General features: G+C 31.6%; 1 protein-coding gene across 3 annotated transcripts in view; it reads left to right on the top strand.

Annotated features, from left to right (window-relative positions):
* LOC140441284 (corticotropin-releasing factor-binding protein) overlaps positions 1-26040 on the top strand; it is a 447599-nt gene that overhangs the window by 380442 nt on the left and 41117 nt on the right. For all 3 annotated transcript variants that reach the window (XM_072531901.1, XM_072531902.1, XM_072531903.1), the window contains 2 exons: positions 5660-5844; positions 16174-16282. In XM_072531901.1, coding sequence (XP_072388002.1) covers positions 5660-5844; positions 16174-16282 — 294 coding nt within the window. The remainder of the gene's footprint in view (positions 1-5659; positions 5845-16173; positions 16283-26040) is intronic.

The raw sequence follows: 26040 nt of genomic DNA, 5'->3' as shown, positions 1-26040 counted from the left end.
AAAATGTAGATAACCTGATCATCAATAATACAACGATCGAAAGAGTAACAACATATAAATATTTAGAAACGTGGCTAACCGAAGATGGAGATCAAACAAAAGAAATCAGATCTAGAATAGAAATGGCAAGAAACACGTTCATAAAATTAAAGAACTTACTTTGCAACCGTAATTTTAATCTAGAGATCCGCATAAGAATGCTACTTCCTTTCGCATCATAAAAAACTGAAACTAAAACCTTCTTGCCTGATTTCTGGACGTGAACTTGTTTCGTAGCTTTTTCTACTTTGCTATACGGCATGGAAGCGTGGACAATAAAACAATATGAAATCAAAAAATTAAACTCCTTTGAGATGTGGTGCTACAGGAGAATTCGCAGAATATCGTGGACTGAAAAAGTAACTAATATAGAGGTGTTACAAAGAATGAAGAAAGAATGTGAAGTCATAAAAACTGTTAAAATTAGAAAGATTCAATATCTGGGTCACCTAATGAGGGGCGACAAGTACGTATTACTTAGGTTAATTATGCAAGGGAAGATACAAGGGAAGAGAAACCCAGGACGACGTAAAATATCCTGGCTAAGAAATTTGAGAGAGTGGTTCGGTTGCAGCTAATTAGAATTATTCAGAAGCGCGGCCAATAAAACTAAAATGGCGATGGTGATTTACAACCTCCGATAGGAGAAGGAACCTAAAGAAGAAGACAATCAATATTAATATATGAATTCTCTGAGATTAAGTTAAGCTCATTTTAAAATAATTTAAAATAATGCTTGAAAATTCTTAACGTAATGTAATGTAAGTATTTTTACTTCAAATTATTAAGGAGGTTTAGCGAACTAATATTAATTTTAAATACGTCTAATATTTTTTTTTAATGTAAATGACATAAAAAGATCCGATGTTACTTTTTTGACAACAAACTAACCAACAGACCAGTCAATCGTGAAAGATATTCCACTCGATGGCTTTTTGATGGAATGAGATAAAATAATTTTTTTCTTGACTATGCTTGTACAAAAAAAATATATAAACATTGCTAAATAGAGCATTGAAAACCTTACTAAACGCTGTATCACACGCTACCCCTTTTTATTTAAATTTTTTTCAGGGGTAACTACTACCCCTAGGGAGTTAGATATATTTGGATAATTTCATTGTTAAAGTGTATTTTCATATATAAAAATTAATCTGTCTTAGGATTTTCTATTTGTATTTATAATATTGTATAAAAGATACTCACAAGCCAAAGGGTAGAAATCCTAGCAATACAAAATCAAGAATTAGAGAAACTTTCAGATATAATCGAAGAAAAAATAAAATATTCGGTAAAAGGTATGGAGAATAACAAAACTCCTGTAGAAGATGACATTGTAAGTGAAATGGTCAAAGTACTAGGCTAGTGCGTCAAAAGAGCTTTAATCCCTTCCAGTCAATAAAATACAAAAGTACAATATATTTTTCTTATTTCAGATGGATCGTGTGTTGAAAACAACTAAAACCAAACTTTCTTTTTGGAAATTACAAAATCTGTCCCAGGAAGAGGTAGTTGGTCTTCTTGACCACTCTGATATCGACTTTGATGTTTATAATGAGAAAGAGACTTTAAAAGACGAAATAATTGAAGAAACTTAAATACAAGATTTATTCGAAAATATTGTTGAAGCTTAAACACACAAGTTACAGAGAATATGAAAGAAAAAACTTTTAAAGAAATTATAAAAGAGCCACACACAATTCATGTCAAAAAAAGCATAGAAAAACCAACTTGGACAGACAACAATTTATTTGATGTAAACAGTGAATAGAGTGGTAATTTTTCGGTTGATGAAAATATTTATACGCCTTTCCAATATGTTTAAATGTTTTTGTGACGATATTATTTAAAATTTTACTGAGCAGACAATCTTGTATTCTGTGAAAAAAGACAGTAAAAATATTGATACAAATTCAGCAGAGATAAAGCAGTTCTTATGCATATATGTATTGAGTGGAATTGTTCGTGTTTCTTCGTATAGAATGTATTGAGCAGAAGAAACGCGATATAATACGATAGCTGATATCATGGCACGTAATCGTTTTGATACACTGTGGACATATTTTCACATCACATCAACGATATTTTGAAAATCTCGTCTCGCAACAAATTATATAAAGTAAAACCTTTCAGTGAAAAAGTTCGGCAAAATATGAATAAGATGGAATCTAAAGAATTTAACAGCATCCATAAGTTTATTATACCATTCAAACGACATAGTAATCTAAAGCAATATTATAAAAAAACCTCATAAATGGGATATAAAAGTTTTGGCAAGAGCAGGACGCAGCGGCATACTATAAGATTTTGAGATATATGTGAGTAAAGGAACAGTCCAAGATGAATCAGATTTTGGAATTAGTGGGGGTAGTATTGAAGTTGGTCATAAATCTGCCAAACCACATGAATTTCAAGATTTTTACGAATAATTGGTTCACATCTTATAATCTACTTACTAGTCTAAAAGAACGGGGCTTTTCTGCTGCAGGGACTGTAAGAAGGGCGGCTGGCAGGTTGTTTTTTTTCAGAAGACAAAGTTTTAATGGCAAAAGGTTGTGGATCCTTTGATGTAAAAATAGACTGCAAAAAATATTACTTTTCTAAACTGGTTAGACAATAAGTCCGTCATATTAGTATCGAATTATATAGGAAAATATCCTCTTGATAAAGTGAAGAAATTGTGCAACAAGAGCAAAACCTATATAGAAATCGAACGGCCAGCAATTGTCAAAGAATATAATATTTCGATGGGGGTGTGGATTTGTATGACATGCTTGTAGAACTATATAGAATTAAAATCAAACCAAAAAGATGCCATTTGGAAATGCTGGAAAGCCTGACACGAGAAAACGAGGACGTTCTTCTCAAGAGAATACACCAAATAAGAGACGAGACAAGTAATGCATCCTACACCAGCGCGAGATGTTCGATTTGATGTCGTAGGACACTGGCCACTACATAATCAAAATCGCATGAGGTGCAAATTATAGTGCAAGTCTTACTCTAGAATAAAGTGTTCTAAGTGCAATTTTCTTTATGTTTAAACAATAATAATAATTGTTTTTATAGTTTCCATGTATAAAATTAAATTGTTAATAGTAGAAGTGCAATGATATACCTATTTTCTATTATAGTCAATTTTTTGCCAGACTACTATATCAAGTGTTCTAAATGGATAATTCAGGTACCACCAATGCCAGACGATTCCAAATGGGATCATTTTTTTGAGTTTGAAAATTCTGTCACGCAAAATTTTTACAAAAAATATCAACAATTATTTTTTTCTATAACCTATTTTTTTTCCAACAAAATTTATTGAAAAAAAATAATTTGGGCTGGAAAGAGTTTTAAAAACTCTTTTGTTATGCCTGCCTTTTTAAATTATTTACATCAGAACAATGGAATAGTGGCATTATAATAATATTTTATACACAATGAAATGTAAAGGATCATGTAAAACTGGGACCTTATAATTTCCAAATAAAAAATGTTGTGAGATACTTAGGATTATATCTAGATCGAAAACTGTTATGGAAAGATTGTATCCATTAAATACCAAAAAAGTCTGAAAATGCTATTAACATACTGAGAGCCTTTTGTTATACAAAATGGGGGGCTGACCAAAATAGCGCCTTGTTATTTTATAGAACCATGATAAGATCAATCCTGGATTATGGTAGTCATTTGTATGGATCAGCGGCACAAAATCATTTAGACAAAATAGACATCCAAAAAACCAAAAGTCTAAAAATATGTCTTGGATATCTCAAGTCAACCCCAATAAATATTATGGAAGCAGAAGCTGTAGAACCACCATTACAACTAAGAAGGCAACTAATTAGTAACAAATTTATCACAAAAGCATTTGCTAAATCCGCAAGTTATATAATTCCTATCCATAAACTGCCAATTTCAGTACTCACACAGTCTTATTGGCTAAGAAAGAAAACTCCGCTAATTTGTGAAAGTTATACCACTCCTTCCCAATTCAGGTCGGTACTGTACAAATCAAAAACCCAACGAATATTTTCAGAACATCTGCATATCCTTTTTTCTAAAAAAAAAACTAATAAGTTTTAGATTGACAAAAACGACCACTTCCTCGAAACGGTCAATCAACGATGGCCTGACTATTATCAGATTTACACCGATGGATCAAAAAAATTCTTACATGTTCCACTTTTTACGATCACACCTCGAAATATCATGAAGAGTTCAGATTACCAGATGAGGCAACGATATATATATAGAAGAAATGTTTGCAATAAGCGAAGCTCTAAAATATATACTTAGGACGTATAGACTCAAAAGTGTCATATTTTCGGATTGTAGAGGTGTCATAGAGAGACTAAAAATATAAGTGCGGCCAAGTAAGTCATCTAGAAGTAGAAATACTACAGACCAATCACGAAATACTTAGCTCGCAACGGGAAGTGCTAATAGTTTGGATCAAAGGGCATTCGGATATACAAGGAAACGAAATTGCTGATAAGTTTGCAAAATCCGCGTCAGACTTACACAGAGATTCTATTAACCAGTGTATTCCATATACAGATTTGAATTCCACACTTCAAATTCAACTTAAACCTAAATGGCAAGAACTATATGACAGCAAACAAATAGGATTAAATTATAAATCATGTCAAGTCCAAATCAAAATAATAAGATGGTTCCACAACCAAAACAACAGGAACTTTATTATTACTTTAAACAGAATAAGAGCAGGTCATACAATGTCACCAAGCTATAAATGTAAAATTGGTTTAATTGATGATTCCTCATGTTTATGTGGTGAACTTGGAGACTAAACACACATTCTTCTTAAATGTTCATTAAATAGTCAAAGCACAGATAAATTTTATAATGAAGTTGTTAATAACGAAATTTGCTTACCCATAAATTTAAATTGTATAATTTTCAATAAGAATATTAATATATTGTACTGCTTATATAATCACGCCAAAAGGTGCAAAATAAAATTGTAAATTACTAACCATCTCTTTGTTAGCAATTCTGCAACTAGTTAAATTTTGTCAGTGGGCGACGAAAAAATTAAAAAAAAAAACAAAAATAACACAAAAAAAGAAAATAAAAGTAAAAAAAAACATACACTGCTCACACTTAACTTTTACACTACTAATACTTTAAGCATTGTTATGTGAAAAAGGAAGAGTTTTCTTTAAATTTCTGTAAAGTTTTTTTTTGTTTATTTTTTTTATTTATCATAGTTAGAGAAAAAATCGTCTGGCTAATTGGTCTTTACCAAAGCCATCTAATTAATTAAAAAAAAATGCTGAATTTAAAATTCTTCTCATTCAAAATAAAGACCTTAAGATATATTTATTAGAATCTATGGCAATTAACAAATTTAAAAATACAGACATGTGATAGTGTAGTGATATCTAATAAATTATATTAAATTATATTAAGTGTTGACAACAAAAGTTCTCAATGTTTTATTATTATAAAAAATAAATTACCATCAAGTAAAGGTCAAATTCATCTATTGTTTCCTTTTTTTAGTTACTATGCAAAAATAACAAATTGAGGTTTCATAGTTATTGCAAATTTTAATTATGATTATACTAAAAATAAGATTTTAAAAATTAAATGTTTTCAGCTTGCAACGTATTTTTCCAAGCTGACGACTTTCAACCCATTTATACCCTTCACAACTACGGAAGAAGAACGAATTGCAGTCTTAGTACATTATTTCCAGCCTCAGTGAGTATAGAAGCACTTGACGTAGGTGTGACACCAATTTTAGATAGAGGAATTCAACTGGAAACTGGCACCATTCATAAGGTAAAAAATTTATTTTTTTAATCTCCTTCTACTTGCTCTCCCCATTTTTTTTATCTTAGGTCTTACCCTTGCTTTTCTTCCTGATGGTCATCCCAATCATGATCAGTAGCCGTTTTGTATCCACGACTGAACATAGGCCTCCTATAAATAATTTCATTGTTTCCGGTCGTGAGCACCTTATATCCAGTTGTGCTGGATGCGCTTGATGTCATCTGACCACCTTGTTGGAAGACGTCCTCGATTACGATAAGCATCATGTTGAATTCTAAATTTTTTTTTGTCTTTTTTCTCTCTGACTCTGGCAACATGGTCTGTCCAGTTTTTCTCCTAATAGACCGTCAGATTTCTATATAAAGTTCGACCACGATTTTATCCCTTATGCATTTTTGTGTACTGAAGTGTCATGAAATATGCAAAAAAAACGGGTGTGGCAGTCCAGTGGGACTGCCGGTAGAAGTTATATTTCTATACACGCGTTCGCCGTTAAAAATTTATATAGGAGTCAATCTGCACAATCATTATATATGTAATGCTATAGGTAAGAGAGAGCAGAAAGAGGAAAAGAATTAGTTATATAGTTATATGGTGCATCGTTTGTTGTATATAAACATTTGACCTGTAATAGGAGTATAGTAAATGAAGGATTGTATCAATATTTTAATGAAAACATATATTTTTATTTTTATATATGTATAAAAGGATTTGAATGCAAAAAAAATTACACATACTCTTCAGTAAAATTCATTGTTTATTTTGTTATTAATATAAAAATTACAATACAATAAATACACTGCAACATAATTCAATATAATAATACAATATAAATTAAAATTTAATATTCATAAGTATTTAAAACTGCCAATATACATAACTTACTTTACGAAGATAAAAATAAAAAACCAACAACTCGGATTGTTGTAAATTTTCATTTTATTTTAAAATTTATGTTTTTTGCGTATATTACATATATTTAATAAGATTAACGTGAGGTTTTTAAATATTTAAAAAATAAAAAAGGTAATTCATAATTGGGATTCGAACTCACAACCACGTCTGGTATGAACCAGACACGTAAAGGATTTGCCAATTAGACATGACACTAACGGATTTCAAAATTGACAGTTCTCGGTAAAACAGTGATTATTTTGAAATACAAAAGCCTAAAATAATTATAAACGTTCAATTTTAAATAATACAAAACATATCACATAAATAATAACATTAATACATATTATATTATATATAATATTATATATATAATATATATAATATTAAATATATATACTAAAGGAACATTTTTATTCTTGAGAGAGGAAGAGAGAGAAAATATATCTTCTGTCTCTCTCTTACTCATTATCTTACATAAATGTAATGGTTTCACAGATTCACTCTCATGCAAATTTCCAACGCCGACCGTATAGAAGTATAACTTCAAAACTTCAAAAAAACAAAACTTAGTTAAACTTTATCCGGGCAACACAGTTTACTTAAGTAACCCCGCAACTTGGGTCCGTTGGGCCCACCACTGTTTTTGAATGTACTATTTATATTAAACCATATATTTCTAATATTATTTTTTGATTTTTTATTGAAGTTAAATTTAAGTTGTCTTAATTAAAAAAAGGTGCTACTATTGTATGCGGTCTACTTCAAAGGTGCGATTTGCTACCTGAAGGATTTGCATAAAATAATAAAATGTAAAAAAGCTTTTGTAGAAAAAATATTTATTTACAAGTAATTAATACTAAAAACCAAATAAAGACTTAATTTATGAATAAATAAATTTTTTTGTAAATCTACCAGGTCATTTTATATGAAAAGAGGTTGATGTTTACGCATACCCGGTTTACGAAAAAGATTACGGTGTTGTTGTTCTGCGAAAATATTATGGTAATTAGCAGCTCATGTATAAAGTGCTGACAAAAACAATCTTTACAAAATGAATTAATTGCATAAGTCAGGAGAATATTATTATTTTACTTTTACAAATTAATACTTTGTCATATCAATTTACTATTTTAGTTGGGACTAAGCCACAAGATCAGCTTATTCCCAACTAGAATAGCAAATTGATAGGAAAAATTAAATTATTATTAAGTAATAGGTCAAGAAAAACCATGAAAATAAAAAAACACATAGATTACCTAGTCATTTATTTTTATTTATTGCAATACAAACTTTTTTAATTATACAATGATGGTTACACACATTTCTATTGCATATTTTACTTTGTTTTTGTTTTCTGTCCTTTGTTTTTGAGCACATGTGACACCTTTTCCTTGTTAAAAGTAGAAGTTTTTCTAGTCCTTGCTCTTTATTGCGTGGTTCAACTTCCTGTAAGCATTTTTCAATACACTGTTTTTGGTTCTAATTGTAGTCCCCTTGATTTTCTTTTTAAAATTTGAGGCAATATTAGTTGTTCTGCTGTCGTTGTAAGAAACAATCTTCGGTTTTTATATTTGTTTTCATTCCATTTTGGATGTAAATTTGTCCAAGTAATAAAGGAGGCTACCCCAGCCACGTCTAAAATATTCATAAAAACTGCAAAAGGCCAACGGTTAGTTCGTCTTTTGCACATATATTTATGAATCATTTGTACTATAATAGTAATAGTAATAGAGTATCATATCATATCTGGTTTTTTTGTCAACATCATTTGCACAGTAAGCACTGTGATGCATGGTAAGCAGGACTAGGACACTTCTTTGTTTTTTCGGAATGTAAGAAACAAGAGATGCTTTTAGAGTGAATCCGAAAATTAAAGATTTCTCTAAACAGTTATTTTTTGATAGAAATTACCGAGAAACAAATCTCTTACTTTTTTTCACTGTGCTTACAAGAGTTGGTGAATTTGCCAGTTATTCATGTGCAAGAACAAGATCAGTGAAATAGTTATCGCAAGTAACATTTCCCTTGGATTTATAATACGGTTCAACGAGTTTCTTGACAACTTGAGACGCAAGAACTTTGGCTACTGTATTTCCGTCTTTTTCCTGTATATGGTATTTAACCGAAAGAATAGTATGTTTACGGGTCACAGGCACACCATATCTTCATGTCATACTTATCTGGATTTGAAGGCATATACTGCTTGAAAGGACACCTACCTCGATACGGAACAAGTTGCCCATCTACCGTTATGTTTTTTTCCTGGTAAATAGTATTTCTGAAAGTTTTGGTTGACTTGATTCCACAAAACAAACAATATAAAAGCGCTTGGAACACAATATGAAGATACACATGGTATTTGTTGATCTTTAAAAGGCGTATGATGGTAATACATTACCCAAGCTGTGGCAGGTGATAGAAAACAAGAAAATATAACTGATTTACAATATTTCTGTGAGGAAGTTGTACGACGCTATGGCAAATTTACTAAAAATTGGACAAAAAGTACTCAGAAATATACAGGTATTAAAATTGGAGCTCATTAACTGTACAGCTTGCATTTTTTATTACAGTCTTACAGTATGCAAATTACATACTAATAGTAATCGCATAAAAATAGAGATGATGATTAGATAAGGAGACCCAATGTTACGTAAACTTTTTAATACAGTGCTGAAACATGCTTTTAAGAATTTGGATTGGCTGACAAAGGGAATAAAAATAGATGGAGAATATTACCAAGGAAATAAAAATGGATGGAGAATATTAATACGTTTTCCGATAATATTGTCATGATAGCTGAGGACTTAAGAATACCAAGCGAGATGGTACAGAAACTCATTACGGCTACATAAAATAAAGGTTTATAAACATCTCGAAAATAAAAATAATGACACATCTGGTACCCAACCAGAACATCAGTATTGGTGGACAAGAAGTAAAACTCGTAAATAAATATAAATACTTAGGACATGATGTTATGATTAGCAGGGATAATCAGACCCATGAACTGAAAAGAAGAATCGTTCTTGGGTGGGCAGCATATAAAAAACTGAGAGAAACTTTTAAAAGTGATCTGCCCACATGCGTAAAGGGAAAAGTATTTGATCAATGCGTCCTCCGAGTGTTGACGTACGGAGCAGAAATACTTACTATAACAAAACCTCGGAAATCCAACGGTCTATACCTTTATTTGAAATTCTGTTTTTAAGGGATGTATATAGCATTGACAATTACATTACTCTCTATGCTACGTGTGTTTTATATATTATTTTCTGGCAAAACAGTATGTCTGCCTCATACGTTATTACTGGTGGTACACAGTGCAAATAAACTCTTGTTTTACTCTATCAGATGAACGGATCTGTAATTATTCTCTGTAATCTATTTTATTACATAATTTTATTGATAGATGATACAATAAATGTAGTATTGATATAACACGCTTTTTTTTATTAAAATACAAATAAACAGTCACCATGTATAAATAAAAATAACAATTAACAACTGTTCTTTATGTGTGCTCTTTAAATATTTTCTCTGTTTAAACTACTAAAGAATTGAGTAAAAATTGAACACGGCAAAGGGATTCCCCTTTACCTTCATTTAAATTTAAATAACATTTAGCTTAACTGTAAAGATAAAAGTAAAGTTTTATTTTAGACTACCTAATTTAGTTTTTTATTGGTATATATCCTAATTGTTTGCCGAACATTAAATTGATAGTTGTATAAAATAGTCTAACTCTAAACAATTTTTATTATTTGTGGAGTATAATACATTCACACTGATATGAAAGCAAGTTTATCTGTGAACACATGACAAATAAAGAGCTAATGAATTGGCCAAAAGAGCTACAAAATACTTCGGTTCAGAGCTAACTTTATGAATGTCAACAAGTACCTTACACGACTGGGAAAAAGCTTGCATCCAAACACAATATAACTTTCAATGGAAAAGTGTAGCTGGTTAGGTACATGACAAAAACTGGATTAAACAATCATGTGCTATAAATAACATGTCTAAATTACCGAGAAAAACAAAATCATCAACTCAGAACTAGAACAAGCTTCTTTACTGGACTTACGCTAGTAGAAAGACACCTCAAAGGGTCTCTTTTATAAATAGAGCAGCATATGAAGGATCGAAAGAACCTATTTTAAGTGTCATACAGAAAAGTGTATGAATTTAATTTAAAACTATGTATTTGTATGTATTTGTACTTCTTTGATTACTGTGGTCACACGACAACATATTGTTTGTTACTATACGTAATAATTAAATCTAAGACCGATATAATTATTAAGTGATCATTGTATGTTTTGACAGGTATCTTCTAGTTGTCTAACAAAATAAAGTAAAATTTTATTGTTATTATAGAGTAACAAATACAGTACTTAAAAAACAGAAAGCTTTGCAAAATATTTATTATATTCCATAAGGAATAGAAGAAGAACTACAAAGCAAAGAATTAATTTATACCTAAGTTATGCTTATGGAGTTTCGAAATCCAGCGACTCGTTCGCAGAGGAATCCCCAGTCACCATTTCCATTTCCTCCATGTCCATTTATTTTAATAAAAAGTGTATCTACCATACCGTCCAATCTCCGCATTTTTTCTTCTTCTTTTATCACATGAGCTACGGCATTAGCCCAATCTTCTTTCGGTATCGGTTCCATTGAGTCTTCTAACAAACGTTGGACATTAGAAAATTTATATGTCAGGTTTTCAGGAGCTACGTACCCCTTTACTTAAACCCAGATTAATTCAATCAGGTTTAACTCGCAATGATAATGATAATTTCTCAAAATAGTTATGCCTTTAGCATGAGCCATTGTATCTAAAACATGCTGGCTATATCTGTCACGATGCTGTCTAACGACACCTATAAGCTCAGCCTTAACCATGTCCTCTGAAAATTGATTTTCTTTTTGTATTAACCAACTCTGCATATCTGCTTTCCTGGTGGCCATAGTTGGCAGATGTTTTACTTATCGCCTGGATAAGAAGTGTTATCCATCACTATTATCTATTATTTGGCTCGATTCAATCATGAACCGTTTTTCAAAAAATTTAGAGTCCTTGTCATCGTGATAATCGCCCGTTTTTTTTTGTAAAAAAATGAGTGTACTATTAGTCGTTGCCCTTTACCCGTTGGTGCTCGTAACCCTGCTGATAAACCGCCTACAAATTCTTGACGATAACTGATTACAATAGTATCTTGCCAGATCTTAGATACTGTGTGACCAGCATTTACCTACGTTTCGTGAAGATACTAAATCTTTTTGTTGGAAGATCGAACCTCTCTAATAGAGCGAAGATAGATTTTCGTCGCCATTAAACTAAAAGCTAATATTCATTATTCTTATTTCATGGATTATGTTTTTTTTTAGAATTTACTGTTAACTTAGATATGTTCTACTATTTCTTGGAGTGTTTGGCGATTTATTCTTTTTATTTTTTAGCTGCTTACCATATGGTCATCTGTTTCGGTTGTGATCTGTTTATTAGTTAAAATTGTAATATACGTGGTTTATTTGGTCCTGGTGTTTGGTTGGAATATCGAGAGTTACTTGTACTGGTTGTTCTGGATTCTTATTTAAGCTTACTGGTAAAAGTTGGATGTTATCCGGTATTTGATTTATTTTACATAACGGCGATAATAATTGTTTGGCAAATAAAAATATCATAAATATAGTTCTTCTTCTAAATATACCTACGTTAGAGCAGAATAAACACCTAAGACAAGACAAAAGAACAAGAATCTATAAAATAGCAATTAGACCTTTACTAACATATACGGCGAAAATACTCAGAAGAATATCAAAGACAAGTCTGTTGGATAGGGATAGAAGCAAAAACATAAGAAGAGCATGCAATATAGAGGACATAAATGGATGGGTGACAAAACGGAAACAGGAGTGGAACGAACGCATTAGTAGAATGGCAGAGGATAGGATAGTATGAATAGCACGAGATAAGTCACCAAACAGACGAAGAAGTATTGGCAGACCAAGAAAAAGATGGTAAGATAATTTAAGCAATTTGGAAGGCTAATATTGAAGAAGAAACAGGCTTTAAAGCCTACATACAAGAAGGAAGAAAAAGAACCGTTAGATCAGTTCACTTTCCAAGATTAGCCAGCCAGGATATATGTCCACGTCCAGGACCTCTTTTACCCTCAACCTTCCCTTGTAGAATCAACTGTAAAAGTCAGAATTTATTATTACGCATGATGTGGTCGAAGGAAGCCAATTTTCTGTTTTTACGGTGTCAATATTTTCTTTGTCTTTTTTTAGCCTCTGGAGAATAGTTTTATTACTTGTGTGATGTATATATGAGACCCTTAACATACATCTGTAGCACCACATTTCAAATGCTACTGATCGTTTTATGGCATCTTCTGTAAGGCTCCAGCTTTCTGCTCAATAGAGGAGGACACTAAAAACTTAAAATCTAAGAATTTTTATGCGTATGTTGATACTTAAAGATAAGTTGCGGAGAATTTTGCTAAAGCTGTTGAAAGAGCTTTTGGCTTTTTCAATATGAGTTTTTATTTCGTACGATAGATCCCAAGTATCCTTAATATTGCAGCCTTAATAGCATATTCTTTCCACTCTTTCTTACGGTGTATCACCTATTGTAATTTGGGAGTTTATGTTGGTGTTCTTACTTCTTCTTCTTCAGCCTTAGATAATCCAACTTTGGACATATGCCTCCCCCAAATCAATCCAGTGTCTTCTATTTTGCGCCACGTGCTTCTAGTTGTGTCCTCCTATCTTCTTAATGTCATCAGCCCATCTCATTTGTGGTCTTCTTCCTCTTCTTCTCTTTCCTAACCATGGCCTCCACTGTTGTATTTCGTGGTCCCATCTCTTATCCTCCAGTCAGGCATTGTGTCCTGCGACGCTCCATTTTAATTTGGCAGCATGTTCTCCTGCGTCTTTTACTTTCTTTACTTTACTTTCTTTGTTAATTTTCATTATATGTCCCAGGTAGATGTATTCGCTTACTGTTTCTAAATTTATGTCGTTCAATGTTATTTCTCGAATGTTCGGTGTATTTGTCATTATTTTTGTTTTTTCCAAGTTCCTCTTAAGACCTGGTTTTCGCATCAATTTGTATTTTCATTGTAGCTTTTTTGTAAACATTGTGTATGAGCATTCTGTATCGGGAGTCTATCCTGCAGTTGTTCATAGCTCTCTCTATTGCCCAAAGTTCTATGGACTCGAATGCCTTTTCATAATCAACGAAGCCAATATATAAATTCAAGTGATATTCATTGGCTTTCTCTATTAAAGAGTAAGAAGATGATCCGCAGTACTGTAACCTTTTCGGAATCCTGCCTGCTCTACCGGTTGATAGCTATCGAGCTTCGACGTTAACCTGTTATAATTATTACTCTCATAAACAATTTGTACACTAGGGATAGCAGGGAGATTGGCCTATAGTTTTTGAGATCTCCCCTGTCTCCCTTTTTGAAGAGAAGTATTGTCAAACTTTCATTCCAATCATCTGGGACTTCTCCTCTGTGAAGACATTCGTTGAAAAGTTTTTTTCAATTTTAATTTTCAATTTTAATTTTCAATTTTTTCAAGAATAATTTCATTCCTCTCCTTCAACATTTCTACAAGTATTCCATTTGAACCCGGAGCCTTATTGTTTTTTAGTTGTGCTATAGCTTGTTTTATTTTGAAGGATTCTATGTTAGGGAGTATTTTTGAGTTGACATTCGTTATCTTTCTCTTAAGGTCTTCCTTTGCAGTGTTATCTGGGTTCTTGTTTGAGAAATATAAATCACGGTAAAATGTCTGAGTAACTTTTATAATTTCGTTCTTTTCTCTTATTTCTTTTTCATCTTTATCCTTCAGTGAGATTATTATAGGCTTTCCCAAGTTTGATCTTAAGCATTTTAGTCATCGGTTCTTTTCTATTATTTTTTCTACCATGTTTTCATTATAGATCCTTAAATCTTCCTTTACTCCCTTCTTTATTTGTTTATTCAATTCTTTGAAACTATTGGTGTTTCGCTTTCCTTCGCATAGAAATGTGCGTCTCTTTTCCATCAACCGTTTTGTTCCTTCACTTATTCGGTCTTCTTTATTTTTCGTTTTCTTTGCTACAGTTAGTCCTGGTTTCAAGAGCTTTCGTTCGTGTTCTTACTAATGATCATTATTTTTGTCTTCTTGCAATTTAGTTTTAGGCCGTATTTGTTACATGTTTCTACAACGTTATCCATCATTCTTTGGAGCCCCTGCGCACTATTTGCCAGCAACACTGTATCGTCTGCATATCTAATATTGTTTATAAGTTGGCCATTTACAGCAATCCCATCTTCTGATTTGTCCAAGGCCTCTATAAAGATCAGAGTATATGTTAAATAATGCCGGTGACAATATGCAACCCTGTCTAACTCCGTTCTCGACTGTGAAGATCTTGGATAAATATACTACGCGGCATAAGTTAGGGATATTGCCAATATAATGGTAATGGTACTACATTCTGCATCAGGTATTTGTAAGTACACAATTAAAAAGTATTATAATTTTTAAATAACAAGAAAATTTGAGACCTCATAAAGAGAATCAGACCTAAAAAATATTCTAGGTATTGACAAAGCACCTATACAGCCATTTGAAAATGATCTTTGTTCTCCCAAATGGAATAAACAAATATAATTGCAACTCTAAAACATAAAAACTCACATTATAAAATGGGATATGTGTTTTTATTGTTTATTTTAATAATAATGAACAACTTAAAAAAACGTTTACTTTCGGGTTTAATTTGCAATAACTTTTTTGTTTATAAACTTTTTTTTTAAATAAGAAATCTTATTTTAAAGAGCAAGTGTTTTCAAGAAAGTCATTTGTTGAATGTTTTTATCTAGCATGCGTAATTTTGTCACAATATTGAAATGAATGAAAGCAGTCGCTTTTTTTGCTTAAATGTCATGACGTAGTAAAAGTATTGATAACTACGAGATAATACACCTTTTCTATTCACTTACCCCAGATATTCTAGTTAAAAAATAGCGCCCAGTAAATTTTAGATTTTTCAAGTGATTTTTCGGGTTTGTTTCCCGAATTTTATTGATTTACACAGTTGTATAATTGTTGTATTATTATTTATTTATTATTTAGCTATTTCCCTATGCCTCGCAGTTTATATTAAGGAATATGCAGATTAATTTTATAATAAAAGAACTTATTAATATTTATTTCTAATTATTTCTATTATCATTTATAAGTGATTGGAAATTTTTAAAAGCAAATTATTGTGTTTGAATTTATGTAGGTAAAAACAAATAAATAAAAAGACTTACTCGCAAAAGATTTACTTATGAGTAAGTCTTTTTTTAAATTTATTTTTTTTTTTTACTTAAACTGAACTGGATTCACATAGATAACACACTCATCATTATTTTATTTGCTTTTTAGTGTCAGAAGAGAGGTCTGGAAGACTACGTTGAAGTTGGAGGATCATTAGGTTTGGATAACAAATACCTTCAAGTCGCTGACTCATTTTGCGGCCTTAATTCTAAACCAGGTAAAAACTATTTATTTATGGACACAGTTGATTGACTCATGTCTACATAGAAAAAACAATAGTTGTATTATTTTACGGTATGATTACAAACTACCAACGAATACATATATTATAGAAGAACAGACATGAGCAAAGTATGGTCCTTTGGGCTATTTAATCAGACCCTCGACATAGTTTTGAGTAACCCCATAAATTACGCAACATAGGACTGTATTTTAAATGATCCCTACCACACCACAGTCCCCTTACTGCGCTCTTTATGGTGACAGGCGTTGTTGAGTATAATAGGTGTATGCTCGGCTAAGTTGGGAACGCATTGAGTGCTAGTATTGTAGTTTCGCCTTTCCTGTAGATCAGTTCTGTTTATTTCGATCACTTAAGGTGGTATGTCACAATGTTAAAATTTATACACTTTTTAGGTACAGTTGTTGTAGTCACTATTTCAAAACAAATCTTTAACTTTTGATTATGTACGTGAACTGTAAACTTTCAATTTTAATGATATCTAGTTAAAGAAAGCCGTAAATTTTTCATGTCATAACTTACTTGGTAACTTATTTTTGGATGTATCTTCTTAAAACACCGTCGTTTGTCTCTGCATTTATATTTTATCTGCCACTTTTTCCTAAGTTTCTTTTAAAAAGTTGGAATAAAATCATATTCTAATATTTTTAATCTGAGTATTTTTCCATTTTTCGCACAATTTTTTGCTAAATAATCCACTTATACCTGAATGGGCTTTTATCCATGATATATAAATTTGTTTTTCTCTACTTTATACATTTTGATACAATTCCAAAATATTAAAAAGAATGTAATTTAAATTAGGACTCAAATAAAGATTGTAAGATTTTCTACCGAACTTTTAGAGTCTGTAAATGAATAAATAAATCTTACTTGGTAACCTGTAAAATTTGGTATTGTCTAATAATTTTTAAACTTAGGTACAAACTAACTACGTTAAATGATTAACTATCCAAAAAGCTTTATTTTAAGCAAAATTAATTACAATTAAATACAATTAAAATTATTAATTACAATTAAAATCTGCAAACTAGGGATTTTGTTGATATTAGCATAACAAGTTGTCATTTTGGTAGTAAGAAATTAGTTCAGCCGTCACTTATTAGATGGGAAAATTAGTTCACGTGTCATTTAGTAGAAGGCAGCAGTGATGCGTTAAATGGCGACAGATGTGAGTTTGCCGAATTTAAGATAAATCTATAAAAGCTTTAAAACGAGTTTTGTGGTTATGCCAATTGTCTATGGGTTATGCAGTAACGATGGAAATACGGTTCACGTGGTTTATATTAGCAGAACGGTCCTTCCAGTAAACATTTTGGCCTCGTTTGACTTTTAATCATGATTGTATAACGTCGGTGTCTTAACAACACAATTATAACATTTTTATCCTTGGCAATGTGACGTTACATAATCGTGGTTGAAAGTTTTAAGGCCCAAAATGTATCGAAATGTTTACTGGGGGATTATAATGGATTTTACATAGTACATAGATTACATAAGCTTTAGCGTGTCACGTGGGGTTGATCTAAAAACAATTTAAGTTTTATTCACTTTTGGGCAAATTTAATTTTATAGATTAAAACAATATTATGTAATCATCGATTAATTTTTGTCAGTATATTTAAATATTTCGGTAAGTGAAAAAACAAAGAAAAATATGATTTTATTAAATTAAATTTTATTGAATTAAACTTTAATTTTAAAAATCAGTAAACGTTTGAAATTAATTAAAAATATGTATCCATCGTTATAAAACTTTCAAGGTAACAGTATTATCTCACTCCTATTTTTTCTGTAACCGGTTAAGCATTTCTAGACAACACAAGATTCTTCTTAAAGAGGTAATTCCTTTTGCGTTAAGTTTTTTGGTAATAACTCAAAATTTTGAATCTTATAATACGCTCTTTAAAAATCTATATGTGTACCATTTATTTAAGTTATTCACACTAGACTTATCTCGTAAAATTAAATTTACATGAACTAATACTTCGACACACAGTGGCAAATATATATCTACTCGTACAATACAGCCCAACAACATGAAAAAACATGATTGGGAAGTTATAAAGACCATTATAAGAAGGCTAGAAGATAATTTTTGTGTGCGAATTTTGATTTCCGATTGAATTTGTTTAGAATTTTTAACTTTACATGTTTTACGGCTAAATATATATCTAAAAAAATCAAAAATAAACCGGAAATTAACAAAAATTTTCACCGGAAGTTAACCAACACATGTTGTTAGATGTATTTTTGTACGACAATCACGAATCTGTTGTCGGATATACAGGGTGACCAGAAACTCTCTTGAGGATTATCTGCGGAGATTTTTTAGATTATTTTAAGACGATTTAACCCAATTCATCTAGTCCGAAACTGCTTCCTAATGGGGCTAGAGCTCTTTGAAGATGGCACCTTGTAAGTAGTTTTTTTCTAAAACCTTTAACACCCTTTTATTTAGAAAAACGAAAACTAATACGATTATTTATACTTCAGAGTTGAATCGTTTCCATTAATTGCGAATTTCTAGTACCGTTCATAGGCGTCCGTTTTGGGTAGATCAACGGTTATTTTAACGCATAACTTTTTTGTCTTTAACTTTAAAGCATTTGCAATAGTAGATTATTAAATTTTTAGGTATTCTAGTACTAAAAGGAGCTCCTACTTAAAGTCTGTAGAATCATCATTTTGGCTTTACAACCCTGTGTGGGTCCTAGCCTACCCAAGAATTTTTTCCAGTCATTCCTATCCATCGCCTTCCTCCGCCAAGCACGTATTTCCATATTTCACCTAAGTATGTAGAATACACCAATTTTTTAGAAACATCGATTTGAAAATTTATCGTTTTTTTATCATAAAAGTTAAATTAATAGTTACCTTTCAAATTAATTTTATAAATTACATTTTGTTTTAATAAATGCTGTACACAATTTGTAAAAAAATTTGGGAAAAGAAGCAAAAAATCAATTTGAAAGAAAATTTAATTTAAACGTTTTTAAAAACAAAGTATTTATTACGATGGAACGAAACTACGAGTAACACAAAACAAAAAGTATCAAAGGGAGAGAGTAACAAAAGGTGCTCAATGTGATGACCATAAGTCTCTATGTATAAATTTCCAATTTTCCTTAGAAAACGTCGAATTCTTGCAAAAATTCCAAAGTTGTTCTCCAAACTTCTAAATTCGTAACCATCTTGTATCCTCAGCCAGAGTTTTATATCGGAATGGAATATACACATGCATTCTCAAATACAATAAATGCAAGGTTTAAAATCCGGCGACCTTGCTGGCGAAACAACTGAACCGCCTCTTCCACTCCAGTGGCTTTCGTAGTTATTATCAAGAAATTCTCGTACACTCCAGCTAAAGTTAGCCGGACAGCCCTTTTGTAGAAATCATAAGTGTTGCCAAATATTTAAAGGCACATCATTAAACAAATCAGGTAAAATATTTTGCAAGAAATGTAAATAATCAACACCATTTAAATGAGCAGGCAATTCCACGAGTCCAAGTAGATATTTGTCAACTACTCGTATTCAGACGTTTATGCTATACCTATGATGATGCTTAAATCCTTAAACAACGTGGAGACTGTCACCAACAATGTGCATTATGTACATTAAAAATTTTATTTTTTGTGAATGTAGCTTCGCCAAAAAAAGCAAAACAAAGTACTTATATGTGAAAAATATTTATTTAGATTTTTCTGATTTTGTAACCATATAGCGACTTCTTCACGAGCAGCAAAATCACCTTGTAGCAGTGCTTGTTACTTTGTTAAATGAAAATGATATAAATTTTCGTTGTATTAGATATTTCCTACGGAAGAGTTTGAAAATGTGGCATACGTGGCAGATAGTCTTCGGATGCTAATTTCTAAATTTTCCCAAACTTTCATTAAAATAGCATATTCATCTGCTGCTGTTACATCGTTATTTTGCCTTTTTTCATAATTTTTTGGAACCACTGAACTAGTTTCTCTTAATCTGGAAATATTTCAGCGTATCTACGTTACTGATCAAGCGTTACACCTCATTTCGCAATAAACTACTTGCATATCAGCGTATTCCTCATTAGTAAAAACCATTTTTGGTGAATTGAAATTTTTGTCTTTGAAAGCCACAAAGTAAAAACTTAAAGAGAAACTTCACGAACTGACATCAATTTGACAATGAGAAACATAGTTTATACTTCTGTTGACATTTCAAAGCCAACTCATGCAAAAAATATTAATTAAACTTTTATGACCAAAAAACCAAAAATTTTCAAATGCCACCATCTTCAAAGAGCTCTAGCTCCATTAGAAAGCATTTTCGGAATAGGTGAATTGGGTTAAATTGTCTTAAAATTATCTGAGGAATCTCCGGTCTTCGTTTGTCAAGAGAGTTTCTAGACACCCTGTATATGTCAAAATAAATGTATTTATCGTCCTTTGCAAGTTATACCGTCTTTATTAATTTTCTCAAAACAACCGGAATTAAGTAACTCAGTTTTGGCAAATGTTTCCCTTTATTTTGTAAGTGCTGAATCGGATTCTGGCGTATGTTTTTCTCTGTTTATTACAATTTTTTTTTAATCTAAGACTAGGACCTATAAAAAAAATCTCATATTTCGTATCCCAGATACTTAGAAAAGTTAACAAAAAAAAACATAAGGCCGAGAAAAACTGCTTGTCAAGAGTTAAATTAACGGCAATATCCTCAACACGCTGGATTAAGACAGAGGAATTATTGGCCATGGTCTAAACGATCATGCGGTTCCCTAGTAACTTAAAACAGATAAGGAGAGAGAACCACGATCAGATCCATCGAAATTAATGTCACTATATTCTTTTGAGTGTAAGAATACAAAATATCTGTGTATTTGATATTTTTTTTATGATAAAATATAGTAAAATCTGATCGTTTCTTTCAACGTTTATGAAAGTTTTAAATTTAATATTGTTTTCGTCTTATACAAAGAGGAGGTTCGTTAGCTTCGCAATAAAGATTATCTACTGGACTAGATCGAAAAGCGCCAATACAAAGACGAAGGGCTGTGTTGTGAATTGAGTTTAGAAGGTTAATATATGTTTTGGAGGCGGATATATATATATATGTTTATATATATATATATATATGTTTATATATATATATATATATGTTTATATATATATATATATATATATATATATATATATATATATATATATATATATATATATATATATATATATATATATATATATATGTGTGTGACAACCATAATCTAGCTTGGAGCGTATTAGTGATCGGTATATTTTAAGAAGTGAGTTTTCGTCAGATCCCCAATAATGATGTGATAGAGTTTTTATTATGTTTAGTCTTATGCACGTTTCTCCTTTTATTGCAAATATATGTTGCTTCCAAGTTAGTCGTGAGTCAAACGTTAATCCGAGAATTTTGCATTATTTAACAACAGGAAGAGGGACATTGTTGATCAAAATAAGTGGAGATGGAAAAGGGGGACGTCTACTAAAGTTTATAATTTTGGATTTTACATAGGATAAAGATAACCCCATGTCACTAGTTTTTTTAAAAAGTGTGTCAACAGCAGTTTGAATAAGCTTCGAGGTGGTAGAAGAGTTTTGTCCATGACAGTAAATTACTAGATCATCAGCATACATGATATGTTTAATAGGGGAAATGAGGTGAGAGCATAAATTACTTAGTGCTAGTCAGTCGGTATTTTATCTTCTACTCATACTCAAACTGATGCTACGCCATCAGTTTGAGTATGAGTAGAAGATAAAATACCGTTGACAGAGACTCTGAACGATCTAGACGATAGAAAATTTCGTATGAAGTTAAATATTTTACCATTAAGGCTGTTTTAGCAGTTCAAGTACACTGTGATTTGAAATGGGCGTATCACTTACTTTTCTACACTGCTTACGCGAGACCATCTTTACTCAGTGCCGCCGGTCGACGGGTAGTTTAATGACAACAAATACATTATTCTCCATTCAAATTAGTTTTAACACGAACTAACTGACCGTACGTTCATGAGATTTGACGTCACGAAGGCGATAACGATGAAACTAAGCCTAATGATGAGTAACACGTTTCACTATTAGATTTCAGTATTTCTTAGCAATTTTCTTTAAAATTGGAACACGCTTTTCTCGACTATTACTGGACACAGAAAGGTGAAACAAAAATCAACGATTACAGAAAAAAAAACTCTTTCGAGTGATGGGCGTAAAAAGTTTGGTTATAATAGAACGTTAAACAGTATATTCCAATTTTTCAACAGAAGTTTCAAAAAAATAAAAAAAGTAAAACCATCAGTTTAAAGGCAACGTAATTTCGAATAACGTGTCCAAATTTCGAGACATTTTGTCAGTAAATAACAGAGAAAACACTGTCCCTAGGTTTTGGTGCACCGATAAAACAGCCTTAATATTAAGAAGGATAAGTTTGTTTAATATACATTGCCTACTAATAGTGTCAAAAGCACCTTCAATATTAAATATGGCAGCTACGACTTCTTGTCTTTTGTTTAAAGCCTCTGATAAATGAGTTTGGAGGATTACAAGGTTGTCTTGGGTTGAACGGTTCTGACGAAATCCTGACTGTTCACTATCAAATATTTTATGTTTTTCAATGAACCATAGGAGTCTTTTATTAATCATTTTTTCGAATATTTTGCACATCGTACAAGTTAGTGATATAGGCCTATAAGAGTTGGCCAAGGAACGATCTAGGTTAGGCTTTTTAATGGGTATTACGATAAAGGTTTGCTATTGATTGGGAAATTGGTTAGATGACCAGATTAAATTATACATCTCAAGTATTTTGAGTAGGCTACAGTTGGAGAGCTTTTTGATAAATATGTAAGGAATGTCGTCAGGACCAGCGGCATTGTTTTTACAAGTTTGAATAACTGATACTAGTTCTTCAAAAAGAAAGGGAGAATTAAGATGTGTGATGTCCATTATTGTTTCGGGTGAGGCACAGGGTGGGGCGTTAGGAAATGGTTTTCGTAAGGAGGAATCTATTTTACTTTTGAATTTAGTGTCGAAGTGCGTTGCTAGGATTTCACCGATTTCTTGATTGTCAGTGATTGTAGTGTTATTTACAGCAATACTAGAGATTTTAAGGTTGGTGTTGTTTCCTTGGATTTGCCTAATCTTTTTCCAGAGACCGCCGGATTGGTGCTTGAATTAATAGAGGATACATATTCTCTCCAAGATGATTTTTTTACTTTGTTTTATAATAAATCAGGCTTTGCCTCTGGTTTTCTTTAGTTCAATGAGATTCTTCAGATCTTTTTTTTACGGTAATTTTTAAGAGCTAATTTTTGTTGTTCTGTTGCGGTTTGGCAAGATGTATTCCACCAAGGTACTGCCTTTCTTTTATGGGAAATACTATTTTTGCCTATGTGCAAATTTGCAGCTTTAAGTATGAAATCTGTGATTAATAATAGATTATTGTTAATATTGTCGGATGGGGATAGAGAAGGTAGGGTGTTATCTGTTTGTGAAGTATAGTCTATCCAGTCGGCATTTTTTAGCCGCCAGAAGTTTCTGGTTATAGTTTGTTCATGGTTGGAGATATCAGATGATACAAATATTGGAAAGTGGTTGCTGTCATATAGATCATCGGAAGTTTTCCAAGTTAGTGAAGTATATGTTTTTGGGTCGCTAAAACTAAGATCTATCGCCGAAAATGTGCCAGAGGAAAAGTTCAGATGCGTATTAGAGCCTGTATTTAGTATACAGGAGCCTGTGCAATTGATAACGTTTTCTATAGTTTTACCTTTGCCATTAGTGTGGTTTGACCCCCACATAAAGTTATGAGCATTGAAGTCACCTACTAGAATATATGGAGCGGGGAGCTGATAGATAAAATTTAGAATTTCAATTTCTTTAAGGGGGTAGTTAGGAGAAATGTATACACTGCATATCGTAAGTTTATTAGGACATAACCGTTACCATAATCTGGCTGCCATCTCATATTGGTATAGAAGGCAATGAAACTGCAGATCGTTATGCTAAACTTGCTACAGCATCACCTGAAATTACCGATAAAATTCAAATTTGTAAGGACCTAAAATCATATACTAAAAGAAGAACCAGACTTCTTGGCAGCAGCATTGGAACTCTTACCGTTCGATCTTACACGAACTACAACCGTCAATAACCGTCAGCCTACATTTGACTATTCAGCTCTCTCAAGACGAGATCTTATTGTGATAAGACGACTTCGGATAGGACATTCAAAACTCACACACGGCTGCTACCTAATGTCCTCTAGCATCCGTCCCTCCTGTCAAATCTGCCAATCATATTTGACAATCAAACATATTCTCACTGAATGTCATCAAAATTCGGCCAGAAGATTACAATACAAACTCAAAAGTGAAGTATGAGATATTCTAAACAACCCTGACCAAATAAAAGCTGTGCTACAATTCCTTAGAGATGAACACTTATATCAAAAAATATAATTAGATTTTAATTTAGACATTGCATAACATATTATTATCATTCCGTATTATTGTAACATATTCTTAATGTAACACTTAATGTTTGTGTAATGAAAATTCATGTTATAGTACCTGTGTAAGTGGCCATAGTTGCCGAGCACGTTAAAGTTGAAATAAAAAAAAAATTTAATATTGAATTAATGTATTTGATATAATTAATAAGAAAATATATTTTTAAAATACAAAGAAATTTTTTGTATAAATTTTCCACTTAAATTTAGTTTAAAGTTTGTTACTTGTTGGTGGCAAAATAAAGAACCAACTTTTACTTCTAAAATGTAAACGTAGGTAAATGAGCAACCAAATATATTAAATATGGTAATTTTCTGTGAAAGTTTTTATGACTTTGAAAGTTTGTGTATCTTAAAAAATTTTAAACGACTTCTTTCAATAGAGGTAAATTTGTTTTTCTAATGCGATCGAAGCCCTTATAATAAAATCATCAATTTTTTATTGTTTGCGACTTAAACAATATTTTAGCTGGAAATTCAAAATAAATATTGTTTATGGAAAACTTATATATATCATTTTAATTTCGGTTCCTTCATATGCAAATGTACACCGTAAAAATTATTTTTTAGTAAATCTGCAGATATAAATACGGTAAGAAATTATAACCCTCATTATGTACTATTGCAGTAAGGATCAGTAAATTTACTTTTATGCAATTGTATGAATTTACTTATTGCTATTTTGCCCCAATAACTTTGCCACACGTATACGAACTCATTACTTTATAGTGTCTTGTAAAATTGTTACACCCTTAGCAAACTGGTCACCGGTATATTTGGGAGACTTGTAAACTCATCATCCCAGATGGGTGAACTCATCACCGCAAATAGGCAAACTTATTATATATGTCGAGCTCGGATGACGATACTCTCGCTTTGGCCGCTTTTGTTCTTGTAAAAAAAAAATTCCGAATAAAAAATCGTGAAGTGTAGTATAAACTATCTATCTATCTAATTAGCCTTCTTCGGTCCATCTTTGGACATAGGCCTCCCCAATCCTTTTCCATTCTTCTCTGTCTGTCGCTATAGTCATCCACCTAGAGCCCACGTACTTCTTGATATCATCTGCACATCTTATTTGGGGCCTTCCTCTACTTCGTTTATATTCCCACGGTCTCCAACTTATAAGAATTTTGTTCCATCGGTCTTCTTTTTGTCTTATATTGTTTCCTGCAAATCTTCATTTCAATTTTGCAACTTCTTCGTCTAACATC

The sequence above is a fragment of the Diabrotica undecimpunctata genome, chromosome 5, assembly GCF_040954645.1.
Source record: "Diabrotica undecimpunctata isolate CICGRU chromosome 5, icDiaUnde3, whole genome shotgun sequence".
NCBI lineage: Eukaryota > Metazoa > Arthropoda > Insecta > Coleoptera > Chrysomelidae > Diabrotica > Diabrotica undecimpunctata.
This window is presented reverse-complemented; position numbering and strand designations above follow the sequence as displayed.